This window comes from Cryptomeria japonica, chromosome 5 (genome assembly GCF_030272615.1).
Source record: "Cryptomeria japonica chromosome 5, Sugi_1.0, whole genome shotgun sequence".
Lineage (NCBI taxonomy): Eukaryota > Viridiplantae > Streptophyta > Pinopsida > Cupressales > Cupressaceae > Cryptomeria > Cryptomeria japonica.
Window position 1 is genome coordinate 306207198 of NC_081409.1, and position 12885 is coordinate 306220082.

General features: G+C 33.6%; 1 protein-coding gene across 8 annotated transcripts in view; it reads right to left on the reverse strand.

Moving 5' to 3' along the window:
- Positions 1 to 12885, reverse strand: part of LOC131066561 (uncharacterized) — a 190385-nt gene that overhangs the window by 161914 nt on the left and 15586 nt on the right. For 4 of the 8 annotated variants that reach the window (XM_058001366.2, XM_059221434.1, XM_058001361.2 and 1 more), the window contains exons 2-3: positions 6968 to 7020; positions 254 to 403 (exon numbers count right to left, since the gene is read on the reverse strand). In XM_058001366.2, coding sequence (XP_057857349.2) covers positions 254 to 344 — 91 coding nt within the window. In that variant the 5' untranslated portion in view covers positions 345 to 403; positions 6968 to 7020. Of the gene's footprint in view, positions 1 to 253; positions 404 to 6967; positions 7021 to 11142; positions 11184 to 12885 lie in introns of those variants that run through there. The other 4 variants (XM_059221436.1, XM_058001359.2, XM_058001357.2 and 1 more) reach the window with 3 other exon arrangements.

The following is a 12885-nucleotide window of genomic DNA, read 5'->3' on the forward strand; positions in this document are numbered from 1 at the left end:
AGATTACAAGATAAAAATACTGTATAAATTCAGACTGCATGGAGTCATTACCCTTGCACACATGAATGATCTAACACTATTAAAAGGCATGAACACAAAGCAAGAAAGACCTCCATGGAAAGAACATCCTGAGATTATTATGATTCCTTACTAATTTATTGAAGCGAATGGGCAAAATATATTGAACTATTGAATGCAAGTTTTTTTCCTCCTGATAAGATGTATCATGAAAATTACAATATAAAATGCATACCTGACTCGGATAGTTTGTGGATATGCCTTGAAGATTTTGATGCAAAGCGAGTTTTATGTGGCTTATTCTTCTGGAGTCGAGAGCCAGCCATTGTAGACTTAATCTTTCTGATCCCTTGAAAATTCAAATAATATGAGCTGGCACGAGACTCTGTTTGAGGAAAGAGAACAATTCTCGAAACATAAACAAGATTGTAAAACTTGTTTAACCAAAAACAAAATATTAAATTCCTTTACATAAATGATGTGATTGTTTACAATATCTACATACTATGCACTTGAAATTTAAATGCCTCAGAATTAAAACTAGTTTCATCTGGATTACTTATCATGTATGATGACAGCAGCTATTAATTTTATTGATCATGTACATAAACAGAAGCTATTATTTTTATTGATTATGTAAATAAATAGAAGTTATTAATGCAACAAAGATCTCCTCACATCTCAAAACATTTATATCACTTTGACATTTAAAAAATAAAAATCATAGCTATTGGAAAATAGTTATTGGACTTGAATATAAATACACCAGCACTTGTACCTATAGGAGGTTCAAGAGATACACCGACAGTAAATTAAATGTAGGTAAAATTTGATTGAAGTTCCACTATAGGAAATCCACTATGAAACTGAAGTTAAAGAAACACAATTTTTTTACTTGTTAAAAGAAAGTAATAATAGTTTCTAACTCAATGCAAATGTCCTAATTCCACAAGTATTTTACCCCAAAGCTCATTGATGGATTGATCAATACACATTAGGAGCCCAACGTATTTATCTAAAATTTAAGTCATGATTAAGGCCCACAACAAAGAAATCATGGCTGTGGACAAACCAAAAGCTGATCAAAAGTGTCACCAATTTCATGTACCAGCTCAATCAACATATCCAACTAAACACACACGCAAGCACCATATACATTCAACCAAGAATACCAGTTCTACAAAAAGAAATCTTACTCCAGAGAACTACCACTTCCAACTTGTTGATATGTCACATCAAGTTTTACATAAAACTGCTCACTTAGAAAAAAGTTGAACCAGTTACATATGAATGGAAAAACTGATTTGAAAGTTTGTGACTAGAGCTCTAGCAAATCATTGAAATAAATTGTTGCTACTTCTACGTCAAAACTATGTTCTCAGTTAGTACAAGAGTAAAGGGATTTATCCAGAAATACATCCAAGTAGTCAAGGAACAATTTAATTCAAGACTGCATATAAACATTGAATCACAAAAATTTCTATGCAACTTGGGGAGATCTAGAGTATTCCCCCCTCTTGGTGCAACCAAACTTCCCCTCTTCTAGATCGGGACATCAATTTTGAAAGGTCTTCAACCTTTATGAACCGTGTGGCAGACAGATGGGCATAGTTTATTGCAGCCACTGTATATGATTCAAAAATAAACGCCATAATCGTGATTTTCAAAATAAAAAATCAGTAGAAATACTTGGAAGGAAAAACTATAATGAAAATTACTTTAGAAGCCTTCAATAGAAATAGCCAAAGATGAAAAACTCTTAATTGGCAATTAAATCTTTTGGTCGGAATTTTAAAAAAAATCGGTAATCGGGAAACAGGAAAAAACAGCAATAAATCAGCAAATTTATCGAACATTTGAAAATATATAATTTCTTAAAATATTCTAAAAAAACACACATATACATTAAATTTATAGAACATAATAACATATTAACATAATTATAACATTAACATTAAATTTCTTAACATAAAAAAAACACATAATAACATATTAAATTTATAACATTAAATATATAATTTCTTAAAATATTCAAAAAAAAAACACGCATATACATTAAAATGTGTCGGCCATCAAGGAGCTCAATTGTAGTCGTGCGGATGAATGGCGTAAGGCGTCGGGGAGCTCAGTCGCATGGAATGAAGAAGCCAAAAACACATTTTTTCATTTCGTGTGCGTTAAAACATAATACCTTTTCGCTTTTTAGGGTTCCAACTCCCGTCAAATCAAAACGCGCATAATCTAACATGTGATATTCTGCATTTTAATCGTGATTTTTGTGCGATTTTTTCCACCCGCAAAAACACGATTTTTAAGGGAAAATCGTTGGCGATTTTTTGGCCGATTAAATTGCATGGGCATTTCGCTCCCGATAAATCACGATCTAAACGATTTATAGCCAATTTTTTCATCTTTGGAAATAGCATTGCAAGTAGGAAAAAATCATTGATTCTTATACACAGACAGCGTATAAACAAGAATGTAAATATCTTCTACACCAAACTTGTTTAAATTATCAACTAATACATGGTAATGTGTAGGCTTGGGTGTTCCCTACAGTAAAATCATCAATAGTTTCAAGATTGGATCCTCACTGAGGCTCTGCACTTTGAAATCAAAGGTCAGTCTCTAGAAGAAATGACCTATTAATAAAATTATTTCTAAAAACACTTATTCTTAAAGGTCATACCACCTAAAGCATTCAAAAATTAAGTCGAAAGCTAGATAAAATACCAAATATTATGCATGCCTTCCACCAAACATAATCCAATCATTTTCCATAAATTTAATCTCCTTAAATTGATGTTTTAACTTGAAAAATGATAAAAATATAGAAAATGTATAATCATGTTCATTTATCTGAAAGATTGCCAGGTCATTTTCTAAACATTTCAATATAATAATAAATATTTCTCTTTCAAAGAAAATCTGGCAATATATTGTTAAAATCTTTTTTTAAACAAATTTTAGAAATAACCTTTACTGTGGTTTAGTAGTTTCATTCTGTTAATATTTAACAATTAATGTCAAGTCCCCGCCAATTAACATCTTACCGTCTTCAAGCAGGGAGGAAATAGAAATAAATACATCTAAAGACATCACTGGTAGAAAATCGTCTCACTTATGAGACTTCACAATTTTCTAAGACTGATCACATCCTACCAAATAAACTGACCTTGCCCCAATGCATCAGACAGCTATACAACCATGGTCAAAAGTTTCATGAAGGAGAGACTTTATAATAGTTAAGGAGCAGGAACCTATGTTCACTAAAACTGTGATTCTTAATCTTAACTAAGCAATGACTTCATGAAGAAATACCGAGTCTTAGACCAGCGATCAGGGTATAAACCTGTGATATATGGCAGCAACTACTTAAGAAATATTCACGTATATTGAGGGTCGACTAACTTAATCAAGAAACATTAATTAGTTTCCAATATAAGCATATATTTCACTTATGCTGAACGAAAATATTAATAGCAAATATTGACGTCCATACTAATTGGCCATTATGAGATAATGAGGACAACAATTCTCTTTGAGAGACACATCCCTTCCAAGCGGAGAGATAAGGTAAGTGTCTATTCATCCCATGAAGGTTATAAGGAGAGACTTCATATCATCGAAGGGGGAGGATCAGAGAAGGGGAATGGAATAAGTTAAATCAGTTTTGAATTATATACAGCAAACCAAAGCAGAAATTTTGGATTAAGGCTAGTATGCAAAAAAATGGATATGTTTGATGTGTGTGCTTAGTTGTATGAAATATGACGGGTAATCTATATTTCTCGATATATATCATGTATGATATTAATAAGCATCGATAGAGAAGAAGGGAATAGAATGGATATCTTGATCGAATATATATTGATCATTTATTAAGAGCATTAGAGCACACAGCCTGGTACACTAAATATTCTCTGATGTCTCCAATGTTGTTCACTTGTTTCCTTTTTGGATTAATAAATAAATACACTTCAGAATAAGATAAACTATATGACTGAAATAAAGCATTTTTTCCTAAAAGAACCTGGTTATTAATTAGCATTTGTCCGCAGTTAGAATATCATAATTTATATGATTTCTTATGTAATCAAATATCAGAAAAACCCATACATTAGTAATCTGATCTTGGATACTTCTGCTAATGCCTAAGGAGGATGGGAATGATTGGTGCAATGGGAAAGGTGGTCTAATTCCACACCAATCAGCTGGTCCCAAGATGGGGTAAGGATCAGTGATCTGGAAACCTTGAGGGAGTTGTCCCAAGATGGGGTAAGGACCTGCATCCAGAAACCTTGAGGGAGCCTGTTTGTAGTTTGGTTTCTCAGTTTCCTAGCACCATAATTACCCCTTCCTCCATTAGGGTTAGGTAGTAACCAGGTTAGACCATAATATAGAGGGTTATGATTTATAATATGAAGGAATAGTAATAATGAGCATAATAACATTTGGTAATGCATTCAATGATGTATGACAATCGTTGAGGGGACATCACAATTGAATAGTAAGATCGTTTCTATGCTCAAAACCTGCAAAATAAGAGCTATTATGTGTGTAAAAAAACTCAAAAGAAGCGAAAAACAAGTCATTAAGAAAAACCACACAAGTTAAAGAGGCCCCAAAGGAATGTACTAAATAGAATAGACTCCCTTTGTCTTAATGGAAGTCTGATTGGTGTGATTGGTCTATTCTTAAATCATTGCTGAAAAACAAGATTTAGCATCATCCTTTTCTCTCATGCAATACATACGTGTGATAGGAATATATAGAATAAAACTTGGAGCATAGCAAAAATTTCTCTCAACCTTGGCAGTGTGCTGGCAGTAGACTTGGACAAGTATTTATTATATTGTGTGATAAACAGTTCTAATTGTATTTTCTGATTATTCGATGCAGTATTGTATTTGTGCATTAACCTTCACCCTTTTTTATCTTTTTAGTTAGACCTACAATTGATGGCTTGATATCTGGTAATCTTTTAATTAATTTTTCTGACCCTTGTGTTAAATTATAAAATTATAAACATTTGTATCCGCTGCATTTGAGCTTCTTTTGCTAGTGATTTGATCGAGATTTTATAATTTTGTAACAAACTGACAGAAATTGAGCTGGTTATGTGAGCAGTATGGAGAAGGTGATCCTATCACCTTATGGGTGAACAAAGTTGGCCCTTATAACAATCCTCAAGAAACATAGAACTACTATAGTCTCCCTATTTGTTATCTAGGGAAATATTGGGTGCACAAATAGGTTGGGCTCGGCGAAATTCTGGGAGGAAATGAGCTCATTGACAGCCAAATTGAAATAAAATTTCAAAGACAGACCTTTTTCTTCATTCTTTAAATTCAGGGGTGAAGAATCATAGTGGCATCTATTTTTAGAGTTTATAGACACACAAATACTGTTAGATAATTTTGTTCTATGCCCTTACATGATATGGTGGGCCCAACTATGAAAAAGGATTGTAGTGTTATGAGTTTGATAAATCATATGTATTTTTGGGGGGGCTATAGGTTATTAGATAATGTCCAGGCAAAAAATGCATGCACAGGTACTCAAGTTGCATTTAAATGTTTTTTCAACAGAGCTTGTTTAGTTGCAAAACCTGTTGAGAGAGGCATAATCTGTGAACTTAAACTTGATCCTGGAAAAGTGCAACAGTTTATGGATACTATTGAGAATACTTACTAATTTGAATTCTTTATGGGTGCCTCCTTCCTCTTTAGGCACAATGCTTCCTTATGCTAAACATGAATTTTGACAAGTCAATATGTTTTCCATGAATTGATATGCAAAGTGATCTTGACTGACCTGTGCTTATTTATTTATCTTGGATGGCGTACTGGTCTGCTTTTTAAGATGATTTCCCTTTGTGGGGTATGTCTACTATTCTATTTGGTGTCTACTTTAAAATCTTTGTTACCATTGTTTGTGTTTCATATTTTCTCGAGTCTATTAGGAATTTAGGACATATGCTAATGACTCTCCTTCAAAGGTTTTGTTGGTGAACAACATGCATAGAGTGATGACCATCACATGAAATATTATTTGCAAAATTCAATAATGATCAGGTCGATTGAATTTGTATTGTTTGCACTCTTTTAAAGTTTATTTCAGTCATCTAGCATGACTGCTAATTATTTCATTTGGATGTCCTATTCTATTCATAAAATTCACATTTAATTGAATTACAAAAAATTCAAATCAACCTCACTCAGGAAAATCCTATTCTATTCATAAAATTCACATTTATTTTGAATTACAAAAAATTCATGTCAACCTCACTCAGGAAAATCCTACTCCACTTACTACTGGAAAGCCATTGGAGCTTACTTGTTCAGTAAAGTAGGTAGAGACAAATGTAACCTTTGCTAGGTGTTTTAATGTATATTTAGACTATCCTTTCTTTGAACATGATGTAAAATGGATAAGTTCAAATCCTATCAATTGAGCAAAGTTAACAACAAAGGCATATATATTTACTATTGTTATTTACTTCACCTCTGAGTCTTGTAATGTTACTTGCTAGAGTACTTTAAAGTTTATATACTATGCTTTAGGACAAATTAAACTCTTTATGAAAATGAACCACAGTGGCCCTTTTGCAAAGAGATGATCATTGACTTCCTTTAATGCCACAAAGTAGAAAATAATAAATTGCATCAAATATTTATACGCATGTACAAAAAAATTTAACATTCCATTGAGTGAAAATTTTATAAAGTACTGACAGTTTTAGAAAATACAACATTCCAATTCAATTAAGCATCCATGTCACTCACATTAAGGATCTATATTACTCAGTTTTACCAAATACATCATATTTGAATTGGAAACCATATTAACATGTTCCTAAATACTTACAGCTGAAATTAAAAGTGTATCACCAAAGAACCATGTGAAACATCCATACCAATAATTATTATACGCTAGGAAGATATACCTAGTATAGAAGAATTATATTCTGCAGAGAGAGAAAAGATTTGAGTCCACCACCTGAATGAAAAATGGAATAATTAATCAATTAGTATAACATTATCAGGTACAAATAAAAGACGGTACATTAAAACCTTCAATTAAATTTGTCTTTCTGTATTTAATTTTGTCTGATCCTTCGTGGTCATTAATAATAGGACCTTACTGTGTTGCTTGAAAAAATTATGCCCAATATTAAGATTATGTAAACTTGTTGGGTCCTTGATCTTATGACCATGGAGAATCACACAAAACTAAATACCTAAAGAAAGCCTATGCAAATATTGTTGGCCCAAGGTTTGCTGTTGCACCAAAAGATCAATCTATCAACGCTCGATACAAACATCAGAGATAAACAAACCACAAGAGGCGAATAATCCATGTCACGAATCCCTAAGGGTGGCGCTAAACAACCAAGGGGATGAAGGCACCAACATTCCAACAGTCCCCCCCGAGCTCTAATACCACTTGTTGGCCCAAGGTTTGTCGTTGTGCCAAAAGATTGACATATTAACGCTCGATACAAACACCAGAGATAAACAAACCACGGGAGGCAGTTAAGCCATGTCATGAATCCCCAAGGGTGGCGCTAAACAACCAAGGGGGCAAAGGCAGCAACCTTCCAACTAATATGAAGTGAGGTCTAAATTTCTTGTGCATGTAGAGCAAAAAGGATTAAAGTACATGTGAACTGGGTATAGAAACGAGACTCGGACTCGGCAAGACTGACCCGACTAGGGACTCGGCAAAAAATCGACAAAACTTGGCAAAAACTCGGCAGAACTCGGCAAAAAAACCAATTTCTCGTGATTTTTGCCTAGAGCAAGTCCTGGAGAGTCACAAGTCCCTGAGACTCGGCTAGGGTCACTTGGCTCGGGACTCGCCAGGACTCGTCCTGGAACTATGCAGTATAGACAAAGGGGGAGCTTTCTAAAAAATCAAGTAGGGTGTGGTGTTACTTAAGTGCTTACAGGGCTGGGGTGATTCTACTTACAATTTGGATAAATCCCAAAGTTGCCAACGCTATTTTGAATGACACCTGTATTCAGCCTGCTAGAGATTATCTGGGAAGTGGGAATTTACTTTTAGCTTCTGTCTCTGGTAGTAATTTTGGATGGGTTCATATCCTCGTGGTTTGCACTTTAGCCCTCAGTTCCACTAGATCTAATGCAGAAATTCAGTTTTTAATTGCATAGGAACATAAACTCAATATTGAGAAGAAATGCAGACCATAAAATAAAACAAATATGCTCCGATTTGAGCTTTATTGCCCTAGAGGATAAATGATTGTCTTCATTTAAGGAAAAAGTATACATCTATCAGACTTGGACAAAAAGTTTGCCAAAGGTCAAAAATACCACTGAAAACTTCTTCCATTAAGGTGAGCCAAAGAAGCTTCAAACCATGAATTTCCTTAACATTCATGTTAGTCTGCACTTAGCTAAATGATAATGAGTAATGCCAACATTCGGAGGAATTCTAAGCATTTTCTCTGCAATCTCAAAATTTGCACACAATACAACATTTAAAAATTACCTGTCACCTCCGTCCCATGCTCACAAAGAAAGTGCTGCTCACTGAAATCATGATGATGTAAAAAGAAATTTTTTAAGTTTGAAGTAAAACATGATTCAAAGAGTGGAGCCAGAATTTTTGTAGCTACAAGCCCATGGGCATAGAAGTAGAGACAAGTTACATATTTCCCATGCCACCAATGTTAACTAATTTTTTTGTATGCAACATTCAGGCACGCCTGATTTAAACGTTCTCATGAAATCATGAATAGATCACTTCAGTCTGTTCCTACTGATCTCTGAAGTAAACTTTCCAGCAGCCCCAGAGGAAAGTGCAACAAAGAGAATATTTTTCCCTGGGTCAGAATATCCTCTTGAAATGCTTCTAGTCAAACAAGAAATTAAATTTGATCCATTGTTCAAATAATGAAACTGGAATTGATCTTAAAGCAAGAGTTGTGACAACATGCAATTCTTTATAATTTATTGACACTATTCCACCAAATACCACACAAAGGCTTCATCTAGAGGTATTAACACTGTCCCATTAAATGCAACATACATGTGTCCAGCCTGATCAATTCACAGTTTCTATTATTCTCTTTTGATAGACATGCGTACAAAATAGGGAAACACACAGAAGGCACCTAATTTTTTTTGACAAAATGCATCATCAAAGTGTGCAATTGAGATTGAACGAACTTAACAAGATGAAGTTCTTGAGACTGCTTGAAGGACTTGAAGATTTTTTTGATGAGAATTTGGTTCTATGGAATAAAAACAAAGGCACGTGTTCACTTGTTTAATATGCAGATTTTGTGAAAGGGGTAGAGCCAGGATTGTGAACCATGGCAGTATTCACTCGCTTGTGCCAAACTAAATTCAGATTTTATATGCATTATTTAGGCTTGGTCTATGATATGAAATGCAGATATACTGACAAGCTATTCTAACACAGAAAAAAAAACTCAAACCCTACAAATTTAAGCCATATTATATTAAATTGGTGTGGGGCAAAGAACGTTTCAGCTGCCTGAAAATCCTTTATACCAGCATGAGCAGATAACAACAGAATCTTTTTAGAATCAAATAAAACACAAAAAAAAAATTATCCATCCGCTTACAGAACCCAAACAATAAAACTCACTCAAACTATGGCATGTGTCTTACAGCTTACCTCAAGATTCTGTGCAAATTGTCTCATGCTGTCAATGATAAGATGATAAAAAAGGGCAGAGTTTGCAAGAAAAATTTATGAAACCCTATCACAGCAGATTTTTCTTTAAGTAAGACAAACCAAAACCAATGTCGCTATAGTTGCTGCTTCAATTTATTCACAGCAAATGAAAAGCAGATTTAAAAATGTTTGGGTTTTAGATTTGATTTGGAGATGTAATACAAAATATTTGTAGCCTTTTAAATGTTGGCTAGCAATGTAGACTTGTTTACTCGAGAGAAGAAAACTGTAAGCTGTTTCAAGGGAAAGCATTTTAAATATTTCCCAGCGGCCGTTAAACTATTTCATGGCATTTCCGGTGGCAATTGAACTATTTCACAGCATTTCCGACAGCCGTTAAACTATTTCACGGCATTAGACAGGTTTGTTGATGTTTTGTGGACTCACAAGTCCATTTATAAAGCCTATCAACTAATTAAAGAAAAGAATATTTATGTCACTTTTGACATTAAAAGAAGCTAGCACTTGCACCATAACAAGGTGCAATGGTTACACTGATTGTATTTTATATTAAATTTGTTTGAAAGGAGTTCTATATTTGAATTTAATAATCTATAAGTAGTATTTAAAAAAATTGATACAACATTCCAATTGTGTAATAATTAGTATTAATAATTTACAGGTCTTGATTTAATAGTAGGTGTTAAATTATGAGATGAGTGACATCATTGTAGCAATATACAATGTCAAGCCCGTTGACATTTTCAAAAATTGTTTTTGTTGAGCATAGAATTGGTTCTACAACAAGAAGTAATACTACAGTTAGAGTATTTACATCTCAGGTCAGTTTTATTTGCTAACTAAAAGCTGACAAGTGTCTTTGAGCTCTGAGTTGTAAACAGAAGTGCAGGGCAGGTGATCTCTCTTGGTGTAGCATTGTATTATGAAGTGCATTCTAAGGATATGAGCCAGTCTTTGGCAGGATAGGTGCTGCAGCAATAGACAATTTAAATGACTGCTAGACTAGCTGTCTTGGATGAATGTAGGCAAGTCATGTAGATTATGTAATAAAGGTTTTCATCATGAAGGATGGTTAGGGATCCTATTCAAAGGATTGTAATGTAATTGAACTGGCTGTAAGCCAATGTATGTAATTTTAAATTCCTGTTACGAGCTACAACCGGAGGTTTTCTTCCTAGTTCTTTCCTGCCGGTATGCTCGCTTGAACCAAAAAAAAAATATTAGAATTTAAATAAAGGAAGTGAAATCCATTTATTTGTGTATATTTGGAATTCATGTAATTGATAAGTATTTTAATACATGTCAAGTGCAAAAGTTTTTTTGTTATGCATAATATAACAAACAAAATTGTTATTGATGATAATTATAAAGATAGTCTTGAAGCGGAAAAAGTTAAATTTACAATTGATGTTGGCGAGTAACATTTCCTACTTGTAGTTGATGTTGATCTTTTGCATACAATTTTGCCATGAATTAGAGCAAGATTCTGCACAAATTTATTTAGAAGAAGTGAATTTTATTGCCCTTTTTTGGGGTTGGGCTTTGATTGCCAAGTATCCACCTACACACCAAAAAGGTTTGAATGAGTTAGTTGATAAAGACAATTTTCGAAGACCAATATTGTAAAGTGTGTAGTTTGAAATTAAATTTAAGTTAATGTGGATGAGGTTGGATTGACAATTACATACCTCATTTTTTCATAGCAAGAGTGATTGTAATCGAGCCTCCCCTTTTTTCTGATAATTGTGTATGGATTGTTTTGCATTCTAGAGTGCCACTCAAAAGCAAATGTTGATAGAATACTAAGGCCATTTAATGATTTGATTCTCAATATAGCTGTAAATGAGTCATTGTCTTTCTATTTTACCAATATCAATTGTTGCTTTTTGTACTATTGGGCCTTGGCATTTCTATATAGCTATTGCCCATGTCATGGATGGTGGTATTTGTCTATAATTACCTGGTGATGCAGATATTATAGATATAATTTTTGGGTCATTTCTGTAAAACAAAGAAAGTATTTGCCTATAATTACCTGGTGATACAGATATTATAGGTATAATGTTTGGGTTATTTCTGTAAAAAAAGGAGAAAAAATTTCTTTTAAAGTGAATGCAAACTTTGGCTGAATATATTAGGGTGCAACCAGTGTATTTTACAAAGAGCACAAAAAGGCAATCCAAGTTCCAGCAAATAATTGAATCACTCCTGCTGCTTATCGAATTTGCATTCAATCATTTTGGAAACTTTAGTCATCTTTGCAAAGTTTTTAGCTAAGCCTGCTTTCAAGAAAATGTTCAACTTGTTCATTGAAATAAGCCTCTCAAAATTTTCACAAATTTGTAATTCTTGAACATTGAAAGCTTCTGTTGAAAGCTGTCAACAACGAAGTCTTTCTTTCTATTAGCTAAATCTCCTCCTTCCATCATTAAGCTTTGAATATTTTCTGGACTAGCTTTATCAACTACATCTACTCCACCCAATAAAATAAATTAAATATTTTCTTGAGGAGATGAAGCATGTTCATATGTGGGCATGGATTGCCTGTAATAGTTCCTCCCTTCAGGGTGAAGCATTACATATTTTTTCTCAAATTTTCTCTGATGGCCTAAAACTCGAACTTAGGAACATTATTTACCCTTAACCATTAATAAAATTTGTATCTGGGTATCATTCTATGCTCAAGACGGTGAGTCAAATACATTGGATATAATTCAAGGACCTGGAGTGGGTTGCTTACAGAACTGTAAAGAAAATCAACTATCCTTTGAAGTGGATACAAATATTGGTTTAATGGTATCTTACAAAGATCACAAAAGGGCAATCCAAAACCCAGTAAATAATTGAATTGCTCCAGCAACTTATTGGATGTGTATGCAACTCTTCTGGCAACTTTTTCATCTTTTCAAAGTTTTTGGCTAAGCCTACTTTCAAGAAAGAGTTCAGCTTATCCATTAAAATAAGGCTCTCGAAATTTTCCCAAATTTATAGTTCTTGAACAGGTGCAGAATGATTCTGTTGAAAGCTGTCAACAACTAGGTCTTTCTTTCTATTAGCTAAATCTCCTCCTTCCATCATTCTGCTTTGAAAATTTTCTGGGGTGGCTTTATTAACTACATCTACTCCATCCAATAACATAAAGTGAATATTTTCTGGATTTTCTAGACTGGCTTT